This window comes from Nannospalax galili, unplaced genomic scaffold, assembly GCF_000622305.1.
Source record: "Nannospalax galili isolate Female #2095 unplaced genomic scaffold, S.galili_v1.0 scaffold472, whole genome shotgun sequence".
NCBI classification, from domain to species: Eukaryota; Metazoa; Chordata; class Mammalia; order Rodentia; family Spalacidae; genus Nannospalax; species Nannospalax galili.
This window is the reverse complement of record NW_008331487.1, coordinates 574,973-586,065: the sequence shown is the minus strand read 5'-3', so window position 1 is coordinate 586,065 and position 11,093 is coordinate 574,973. Positions and strand designations below refer to the sequence as shown.

Below are 11,093 nucleotides of genomic sequence, written 5' to 3'. Positions count from 1 at the left end.
AGGGAGGGGGAGGGGGATGAACAGAATGGGAAAAGCAAGGAACAACCTGCAAAGAACTGAAGGCTTGAAAGGAGAACACAAGGATGGAAGGGGAAAGACAAGGGCAGATTATGTATCAGCAGAAGAATAAAAATAGGATTGATGGACAAGCAAGATGGATGGGAGAAGGGAGGGAGGGAGGGGTGGTCACATGAGCAGATGGCAGTTACCATTAGATGGGTTAACTAGGTGACCTTCAGGGAAGTGAGCAGGCAGTACCAAGCTCACCTCAGTGCCACCATTTCCACTGGCTGACTCATTAAATCCAAGTTGAGGCAGTGCCACCAAGAGTACATCAGTGCCTTCCCTTGATCCCAGCTCATGAAGCCATCACTGCATAGGCTCACCCATAGGCAGAGGTCTTGTGATCCCCACCCCACATGTGTACCAACTCCTGTCAATCAACTGCAAAGAGCTGAGTGACCTTTGGCTATGCAAAAAATTGCTCCCTGGGATTTGTGTGACCCTAGAAACAAGGAACAAGTGGGGTGCGGCTGGGCTGCAGAGAGAAAAGATGTCTTTGTTCGGGATGGACCCACTCTGTATGAGAACAGTGGACTAGCTGGGTGCCACTGGGTGACCACAGGCAGTGTCTGTTCCTCTCCAGCCTCAGTTTCCATTTGTGCCATTGAGCTGAAATGCCCATTCCTCCTACTTTTGAGCACTACAGAAAGGGTGCAGTTTCACTTTTTACAAACACATTTATCCTTGGAGGGGAGAGAGGGCAGTCACATGGGAATCGGGCCTTTATGGCTGGCTTCGGGGAAACAGATACAGCTTAGCTCCCACCAGTGTTTACATCCTGGCCCCAGCAAGGTCAGTTCTGGTTGAAAGCAGAAAAGGAGAGCAAGGGGCAGGCCAGGAGCTGGAGGAAGAAGAGCAAGCAAACTATACAGATACAGAGTTATGGGACACATGTACATCTAGGCAAATGGATCCACATACACGTGCATGCACACAGGCATACAGATATGCACAACCTGCATGTACACATGTATGCACACAGACATATGAATACATGCATGTAATACATATATACACATGAATATGCATGTACATCAGCATATACATATACTCAAGCACACACGTGTATATATACAATTTAGTGTCATATCCACTCTGTCCCTCTGTCCTGGTCTTGAGCCCCCCAGGGGCCCCTGGTTAGGGAAGGGACACCAAGATTCTAATTCTGTGGCCAAGTCAGGTCCACCTGGCAAACCTCTTAAGCCTTTCAATCCCAGAGTCACCTGATCCCCCAAAGCTGCTTCTTATTGGGTCCTCAATGTTCATGAAGAATACGTGCATGCGCCACCATCCAGTACTAACAGAAATGATGAGGAAAAGGGGCTCATGGGCCACAGAGGATGTGTGCCTCACTCACCTGAGAGATCTGCGGGAGGCCACCACAGTCTGCCATCTAGGAGGGAGGGAGGCTGGTTAGCATCCAACACCCAGATCACAGCCAAGGCCATGGCTGTGCAATCTACTCTAGGAGACTGGTCCCAGGGGCACCTACCCGACACTGCTCTGGGTGGGTGGATTATGGGTATGTGCATACCACCCCACCTGGCAAGGCAGCTGTTGGCTGTATCCTTCATCAGACTGTCTCTTTGGCAACCAATCCTTGAAACTTACATGCAGTCACAGACCCCACAAACCACTCCACTCCATCCCCAAGAGCATACAGGACTCCACTGTGCCACTTTGGCGGTCACAGAAGCCTTGTGAACGATTGGAGTCCAGCCCCCACAGTACTCCCAGCAGGAGACTCTGGGAAAGGACCCTGGGCCCAGGGGGCATCCAGACACAGCTACCACACACAGTGTTGGGTGTCAAAAGGGACCTGATCACATGTGTGGCATTGCTGAACACCTCCATCCCAGCACAAGTCAGTGAGTGCACGGCACCCAAGAGGCCTTGCTGGAGGAGGCCTTCCCAGCCCCATAGCCTCTCACTACACAGGCAGAGTTAGTGTACGTGTGTCTTCACCTCACTGTGAGAGGAGACCCCTGCCCAGGGCTCCCAGTCCATCCTCCCCAGCTCCATGGCCAAAAGTATGTAGACCCCTGAAGTCCAGTCCCAGGGATGGACCACTTACCTTTGTAGCCTCAGGTTGCCCACAAACTTCCTTCTTCCCTTCCCTCCCTTTCTTCCTATCTCCTTCCTTGCTTTAAGAAACAAGGTCTCCCTGCATGGTCTGGGCTAGCTTAGAACTTGCTATATAGCCTAGGATGGTCTAAAATTCACACACCTGCCTGTGCTTTCTTAATGCTGAGATTATAGGGGTGCATAGCACACCCAGTTCTAAATCCTTATTTCTCTGGCTCTAACAACAGTTCTACACAGCACAATTCTGCAGAACACTTGGGGGCGGTGGTCTCAGCCATGCCAGCATCTCCACTATTGCCTTGTACCTTGAGCAGAGTGGTCTTCGTGGGGTCCAACTTGGAGTTACATTCCACCTGAGCGAGGGGAAGAACTGAGTAAGTGCTTGACCTGCAGTCAAAGTTCAGAGAGCCTTCCCCCTCTGCCCTCCCATGTCCTCACCCCTCCATCTGAAAAGCCAGTGTTCCTCTGGGCATGGAGAAAGTGGGCTTTGGGGTTAAACACACGTGGCGTTGGGCTGCCCGGCTTGGCCACTACTAGCTCTGTGACTCTGAGACAGGTCAGTTCATTTCTTTAAGGCTCAGTTTTCCCATAAATAAAATGAGGAGAATGTGCTTCTGTGAAGGGTTTTATGCAGACCAGCAGGAATACAGAAGCTGAGCCGCAGGAAAAGCCCTGTTTAGCCAGCTGCTGCACAGACACCACACTTTCAGTAGCCCCACTTTTAGCAATCTCTCTTCTTAGGAAGTCACATCCACAAAGCTGGCTACAGGCTGCATCTGGGATTAAGCTTAATGTTCACAATGCATGAAATAGAACTGTCCCTCCTTTGGTGCAAGATCTATCTCTACTGATGTGTTCTAGATTTTCTCACACAAGTTTTTACCTCATGGGCCATATCCCTATTTGCCTGAGTTGCACTGCACAGGCTGGTCACCGGGCTAGGACTCTGACGGACAGTCTCTATGTCATGCACCCCCACCCAGGGGTGAGGATGTCAGAAAGGAGGTGTCATCTCTGCACCTCCTCAGCATCACCAGTGAGAATTAGGGGTGAAGTGAGGTATAAAGCTCCTCCTGAGCCCTGCTGCCTAGCAGTCCTGCTTATCTATCAGTTGGAAAGGTCCATCTACCACCAGGAGACTTGAGAATCCCTGGCCAGGAACCCATCATGCAGTGAGGTTTGAAGTGCTCATGGAAAGTGGGAGGGTGGGGGACACAGATGGTCAGGCAGCCAGGACTGGTGGCCACAGGGAGAGAGAGCTGGACTGAGCTCTACCCCAAGACTGACACTGCATTTAAACAATGTTCCCTGCTTTGATGGGGCCACCAGGAAGGGAGGTCAGGGGGACTTCACACAGGCAAGCAGATGCAGCCTGATGACCTGACACGTACCACAGCATCCACAGCAGGAGAATTATCACCAACCACCAGCAGAGCAGGGCACCTGGACGGGGGGAGAGAGGAGGGTCAGCCCAGCATCCATCTCCAGCTTCTCACACTCCAGACCCACTGGGCTGCAGCAGGATTCTAAAATGGTATTTAGGTACCCTTTGCTTCCCTATACCACTTTCCCAGTATCCTCTGACCTTTGGATAAAATGGACTATCAGTCACTTATACCTTAGTGTAATTCCAGCCCAATGATTTCTGCATGCTAATGTTCTTATTCTAAAGCACTCTCTCCTTGGGGAAGAAGGAACAGGAATTTTCTAGTAATCGAGACAGATAAAGAATGGCATGAATGACAAAGAAAATGACATGGCCAAGTTCACAAGTGTCAGACAGCATGATGCATTCTGGGACTACGTACAGACACCATCACAGTGTACTCTGTTAGCTGTGAGTCTTTACCAGGTATACAGGACTCTCTTGTGGTGGGTACCATGTCTTTCACCCCTAGGCTTTGGAAAGCAGAACTCTAGCATGGCCTTTGCCATTGTACAGGCTTACCAAGGATAGTTAGTTAGCCTTCTGAGTTGGAGGGCTCCAGCCATGGTCAGTGGCACACCCTGAGCTAATACCGCTACATGGGGAAAAATTGGGGTCAGCGGGGCCCACTTGAATCCCTGAGCAAGACATAGATAGCTCTCTCTGTTGTGGGTCCCACCCAGGTGTGGGATTGCTCATAGCCAGAAGTAGGCCCTGCCCCCAGCCACGAATGAGACACAGCAGCTCCAATAGCATGGTGAAAGGAAGACACTCACTGCAGGGTGACTGTGTGGGTTCCAGGCATTGGCCGCTCAATCTCCAGGTCCCTCCGGCTGCAGGCAACACACACATGGTTAGTACTGGCAGACTCACCCTGAGATGCCTGCTCTCATCGCACCACCCCAGGAGGTCTTATCATGGACCACTCTAGAAGACCACCCACCTTCCATCCTCATGAGGTCATGTGGTTCTCAAGCCCCCATAGCTGCTTGGTATCCTCAGAAGCAGTTAAGGGTCACCAGGAGTCATGCATTTCCAGCAAAGCCCTCCTCATTTTGCCCCAAACATGCTATAATTATTAATAGTATTTTTTTTTGTCTTTTTGAGGTAGGGTCTCCCTGTAGCCCCAGCTGTCCTGAACTCACTATGTGGTTCAAGGCTGGCCTTGAACTCACAGAGATCCGCCTGCCTCTGCCTCCCAAGTGCTGGGACTACAGGCATGTGCCACCACGCCTGGCTAAGTTAATGGTATTTTTATAGGAGAATAAAGGTCCTCAGTAGAGGTCTCTGCCTACCTGTGCCCCTGGCCAGAGCCTCCACCCAGGAGCCCCCAAACAGCCTCCAGGCCTCTACTCTTAACTGAGGCCTGCTCTTAGCAACTGAAGCCTCACCAAGGTGAGGCATCTCTTTACAACTTGAACCTGCTCTTCTACACAAAGCCACCAGTGGTGCCCCACCCTGCTAGCAGAGGCCCAATGTGGACGCTGTCCTGGCACATGAGCTCCTGCCTCCCTGCCCCCTTACAGAGGACGTCTTCTGAAGCTCAGGGTCTGAAGTTAGCCGTGCAGGATTTAGACCACACTGTACCATTCCTAGCTTAGAAGACTAAACTTCTCCGTGCTTTGCCTTGATAACAGCCCCTCTTCACAGGCTGCTGGGGAAGAACCAGTTCACTCCTGTGATCCCCACTGTCTAGCCAGGAGCACACCTCCCTCTTCTTGGTGTGGATTTGCTAACTCAATGACCTCCTGAACTGCTTCCCCAGACAGCAGCAGGACTGTCACAGATCCCTATACTAGGTCACTGGCAGGACTGTGGGAAGAGGATACCAAGAGTCCATTACGGATGCTAAGTTTGTTACAAATGCAAATGTACTTCAGGAAGTCCCTTCTAAAGGTTAAGTACCAGGCCTCTATCCTAGGTCACAAGTTTGTGGGGCTCATTCCTGGTCCCTTTCTTGGTGACAGAGATGCCATGGCAGGCTGAGCAAGTGTACCAAGAGGGTTCCAGAGCCTTTGGCTGATGCTATTGGTCCTGTGCAGCTGCCTCCCCAGAAGAACTCCTGAGCAGCACCCAGCTTCTATCCTTGGAGAGACAAATCTACCTCCTAGGAGCACCTGGGGTTCCACACTCCCACAGTGCTCTGTTCTGTAGCCTAGCCCTACCCATGGCAGCTTTTCAGCCTCGGGTACATGCTTCAGCCTTCTGCTCCGACTACACAGCTGTGTCCCACTCATCCGGCCCTGTAGTATGGGTAGAAGCACAGATCCGCACAGAGCACCTTATATGCATGGCCATGTCCTCCCCAAGCCCTGTACTACGAACCTGGGGATTCACAGTCCTTGCCCCTCACGCCCACTCCCAGCCTTCCAAGGGAGTCAAACTCAGCCAGGCCTGGCAGAGCTTACCCTGCATAGGGCACATACCTGTTGTAGGCACTGATGAACAGGTGCAGGTTGCTGGGGTTCATGTCGTTAAGGATGTGCTGGCGGTAAGTGTGCACCACCTCCACGTTGTTGTGCATCTCCTCCTGTGGTGACAGACGGGACAGGATGAGGCTTGTCACCACTCTCCAACCCCATGCAGCTGAGGCAGAGGCAGCAGTGAGCCAGGGATAATCTGAATGTCTGTGGGAGGCCCAGCTTGCCTCAGCTAAAGTCAGCACCTCTGCTTCTAGGGACAATTCACGTACACCTGTTCCTGTCACGGGGGCGGGGGGAGGGTGTGTTCAGAAGGGCCACTGAACTTGGGCAGAAAGGAGACTAAGCAGTGACAGACCCCCTGCGGAAGTGCGCTGACCTGTTAAGACGATATGTTCAGTTGCTTTAAGACACCTGGCTTTAGCTACAAGTCCAGGGGTGACATTGACAGAGGGCATCTTGTGTTGCCCTGGGACTCAGGAGGGTGGCAAAGGGTCACATTCCCTAGCTCAGCAGTGGAGAATGGTACAAGCTGCACCCAGTAAACCTCACATCACCAGAGTCTGGGCACCCAAAGGGGTTTTCCAGACCTTGGACTTGATGAGAGACGAGTACATCCCCCCTCACGGCTGTGGGTCTTGGCTGAGGCTACAGATATGACACCAGACAGAGACAGAGGCCAGGCCAGCAGAGGCCAGGCTGGCCACCAGCACACTGCAAGAGTCCTCTGCCTTCAGCTCATATAAGGGCCAGGCAAGGGCAGAAGCTTAGCAGAGTGGACTCTGAAGCCAGGCTCACAGGTTCAAATCCCCACCATGCTTCTCCCTGTCTGGCAGATCTTACACAAATTACTGAGCCTCTGTTGTCTGAATTTCCTCACCCACAAACTGAGAATGAAAGTTGTGTTTACCAAAACCAAGTCAGAAAGGAGTATGACTTACATACGACCACTGGGTGGGCTGACTAGACTCCAGTGGACGCATTTACACTGAAGGACACTTGGGTATAAACACCTGAATGAATAGGACTCAGCATGTATGGCAGAGTGCATAAGATTCAGTGGGGGGATAGGGGGAGGTGTGGATGGGGGATGGGGTCTGGATTTGAGTGGGAAATGTATGAAAATTTTAAAGCTCAATAAAAAAAAAACCAAGTCAGGCAAAAATCCAGAATGGATGGGAGGGACTCATGACGCCCCACCCCTGGCTAAGGAGCTGTTGGCAACTGAGGGCTGCAGAGGAAGGGAGAGCCAGTTTTCTTCAGGGATTCTGCCCCTGAGAGGCTACCCATGTTCCAGTGCATGGCCCCACACACAGGTACATGCTGGCTGCACTAAGTGGAATAAGTGGGTTTGAAAAAGAATATATGGGGACTGGAGAGACGGCTCAGCAGTTAAGAGCACCGACTGCTCTTGCAGAGGACCTGGGTTCGATTCCCAGCACCCATATTGCAGCTACCAACCATCTATAACTCCAGTTCCAGTGGAATTCGATGCTTTTTTCTGACCTCTGTCGGCATTGCATAACATGGGTGTGCTTACATACATGCGGACAATAGTCATACACATAAAAATAATAAATAAAATATTTTGAAAATTAAAAAAGAGAATATGAAGTGGGAAGGAAGAGTGGCTGGGGGATGAGGAGGAATTGAAGGGGATGGATCTGATTGAAACACATCACGTGCATGTATAAAATTCTCAAACAATAAAAATGGGAAAAAAAAAGATAAAGGAAAAAGTCATGTTCACTACATGACTTTAGAGTCATAGAGTTCCTCGGCAGACTTCATGAGCCAATCCTGACAAGTCGACCTGAACACAGTTGACCCCTCCCAACATATGCCTTGCATATTTCATTCATAACAACTCTAAACTGCTACAAATAAAGGCTCAAAACAGGTGAACAGAAAAGCTGTGGTGCGTCCAGTGGAATACTACACAGCCCTGAGATAGGATGGATGATGGTGCCCAAAAACAGGAATTCTAACATAACCACACCAAGGGAGAGGAGCCGCAGCATGTCAGGGGCGTGTGTGCTGCCTGCCGGCTGCTGAGGATGTGCAGGACTCACAGACAAATCTCCAGTGACAGAAAGCAGACCACAGGTTACTGGGAAGAGTGAGAAGAAGACAGCCAAGACTGCAAAGAAATGTGGGGGTGATGGAAGACTGTGTTATCTTTGTCGCTGTGATCGTTCCAATCTGTGTAGCACACTGGGCTTCAACAAAGACAGTTTCTCACGAAGTACCACCCCTAACTGAGGAGCTACAGGCAGCTGATGGCTGCTGGGGAGGGAGGATCAACCTCCCAGAGGAATGCTGCCCTGGGTAGGTGTCTGTCTTCCCTGGGAAGGCCCTGAACTCTTGTTCATACTGGTTGTAACAACTGGACTCAGTGGTTTAAAAAAAAGTACATGAAGTAAGAGGGAGCTTTGGGAGGAGTTGGGGGCAGGGGCTGGGGGTGCATTCAATCAAAACACACTGTATAAATGTACATAATTCTCAAAAAAAAAAATGATGGTAACCAGGTGTACTGGTGCATGTCTTTAATCCCAGCCCTCAGGAGACAGAGAGATGCAGACCAATCTCTATGAGATAGAGGTCAGCCTCATCTACATAGTGATTTCTAGGCCAGCTGGGGCTATAAGGAGACTAAAAAAAAAAAAAAACCACCAAGTTTTAGAAAAATAGAGTCTGAATGGATTCAATACTTCACAGTAGTTCACAGACCTCAGCCTGAGCAACCTCTTATAAGGAGACTAAAAAAAAAAAAAAAACCACCAAGTTTTAGAAAAATAGAGTCTGAATGGATTCAATACTTCACAGTAGTTCACAGACCTCAGCCTGAGCAACCTCTTGACTGTATCTTGTGCCCACATGGTCCTGTGCTGAGTGTCACGTGGTTAAAAGCTCACAAGGACAGTAGGACACAGAACACACCACTCACCTTTCCAAAGAGGTGAGACACCACCATGTCTGGTAGAGCTTGGGTCCATCCTGAGATCTGTGGAGGGTGAAAACAGATCAGCCGTCAGGACTCAGCAGCAGAGAGTCAAGGTCAACGTGATACCTGTGGGCTCCATGGGCCTCGTTCAGGTCTCCAGGACAGCCTGGCCACAGTGTGGATCTGGGATGTGCCCCACAGGCCTGTGTGGAAAAGCCCCAGTCTCCAGCATGGCACTACTGAGAAGTGGAAGGAGCTTCCAGAGGAAATCCTCCTGGGGTGCTCTGGTCGTAGGGATCACATCTGCTTTATTTTGGTTCCCCAGCCATGAGGTGAATGGCTTTGCTCTGTCATGCATAGCCTACTGCCATGATGTGTCTCACCAGGAGGCCAGCTGACCGTGGACTTAACCCTCTGAAACCGTGAGCCTGACTAAACCTTTCCTCAAGCACTGGTTGTGAGGGTTAGCTGACAGAGAGCTGCCTTACTGGAAACGTGTGGTTCCTGCCCCCTTTCCCCTCCTGGTCCGGCAGGTTGGGCCTGGGTCTCCCATCTAGTTCCTCCCTCTTGGAGCTCCCACATGAAGGAGGTGCACAGCAAATGGGGGCTGAACCCTGGCTGGGCTAGGCCAAGCTTTCCCTGCACTGAAGGCTCACCAAGTCTCCAGCACAGAGCACCCAACACCTTGACATACATTAACCTTCCTATCAGCAGCCTGGGATCCACTCAGCCTGACTGCTCCTCCTACACAATCCCCTAGCTGTTCCCCCTCCTCCAACTAGTTTCCGTTTGGTGAATTCCTTAAGGTCACTGAATTCACTAACTTCCCACACTGCCTCCAAAAGACTATACATACAGTAGGAGCTGTATACATGCTAGTATGCTACAAAATCCAAACTGTCAAGGTATACAACAGGAACTGAATAAATGTTGTATCACCCCAAGTGCTCTACAAATATAAGGCAGGTAGCCAGCCTGGGTAGGGATCGATAGGGGACAGGCATGCTTGACCTGGGGTCCTAGGCTGGCCTTGCTGGCCATCTGAAGTGGGCCTGCTGAAGCCTCTGTCCCTCAGGCCTCTTGTCTGTAACTGGAGGGGTCAGGCCACAGTGAAGCAAGGCAGCATCACAGGCTCTGACACCTACGCCTGACGCACCAAGAGCCCCCCAGACACTCAGGCTGTTCTCCAAGGCCAGGGGGCAGCACACGGGGCAAACACTAAGACCAGAGTGTATCTCGGCCAGAGTCTAGCGCCCTCCTCATTTGGCCCGGAGCAGATCATCAGGAGCCAATTGGGCCGAGTGGAATGCCCCTTCCTGTACTGGAAAATAAAATAAAACCCAACAAGGGGTTCCCCTCAAGACTGTCCTACAGGCAGGGCTCCTGGAGGCTCTAATGATGTTCCAGGAACACGAATGGGGTGGGCACAGCCTGCACCCTCTGTCTCAACATCCACCCAACCCTGGCAAAACCATTTTCCCAATAAGATACCAATCACTCCAACCCAAGTGGCTCTGTCCTATCTCAGCTGGAATGGTTTTTCCCTGTCCTTGGAAAAACTGGGGACTTTACAGAAAAACTAAAAGCAGTCATCAATTTTGAAAGATCAATGAGAACGAACACAAACCAGGCCAGAGCTACTTTGACCTGAGTGGCAAATGGTAGTGGTTCTATTTGCTAGCCTAAGCAAAGCTGATGAAAGCTGCTCTCTTGGCTGGGGACAGGAAGTGGGGACAGTGCAGAAACAGGGCCAGGAGGGAACTTGGGGCTCCCAGGCTCCTCTAGGCAGAGGCTGGGTCCCCACCTGTCTGCCTCACCCAGCCTCACCTTGGAGGCAGCCCAGTCCATCCAGCCTTCTGCACAGGGGTTGACATTCATGAGCACCAGGCCCTCCACCATCTCGGGGTTGTTGAGCTGCAATCGGAGAGGAGATGAGTTTTGGTCAAGTGACCAGAAAACAACAACACAAACAGGGCCAACAAGGAACCATGGAGCATACATCAATGCCCACCCCCAGCACAGTCAGTGCAGAGCTGACGTTCCAGCTCAGTTGAAGGTGGATCATGTCTTCTGAGAGCTTGGGCAGGAGGAAGCCACAGAAACAGAAAAAAAAGCATCCACACTTTCCCCAGCTGCCAGTGGTCCAATATCCCAG

The 11,093-nt window shown here is 51.1% G+C and overlaps 1 protein-coding gene across 1 annotated transcript in view; it reads right to left on the bottom strand.

The window, feature by feature from the left end:
• Nucleotides 1-11,093, bottom strand: part of Ndrg1 (N-myc downstream regulated 1) — a 47,224-nt gene that overhangs the window by 5,864 nt on the left and 30,267 nt on the right. The window contains exons 8-14 of the mRNA XM_008826463.3: nt 10,766-10,852; nt 8,942-8,998; nt 6,001-6,104; nt 4,351-4,407; nt 3,540-3,591; nt 2,454-2,501; nt 1,421-1,456 (exon numbers count right to left, since the gene is read on the bottom strand). Coding sequence (XP_008824685.1) covers nt 1,421-1,456; nt 2,454-2,501; nt 3,540-3,591; nt 4,351-4,407; nt 6,001-6,104; nt 8,942-8,998; nt 10,766-10,852 — 441 coding nt within the window. The remainder of the gene's footprint in view (nt 1-1,420; nt 1,457-2,453; nt 2,502-3,539; nt 3,592-4,350; nt 4,408-6,000; nt 6,105-8,941; nt 8,999-10,765; nt 10,853-11,093) is intronic.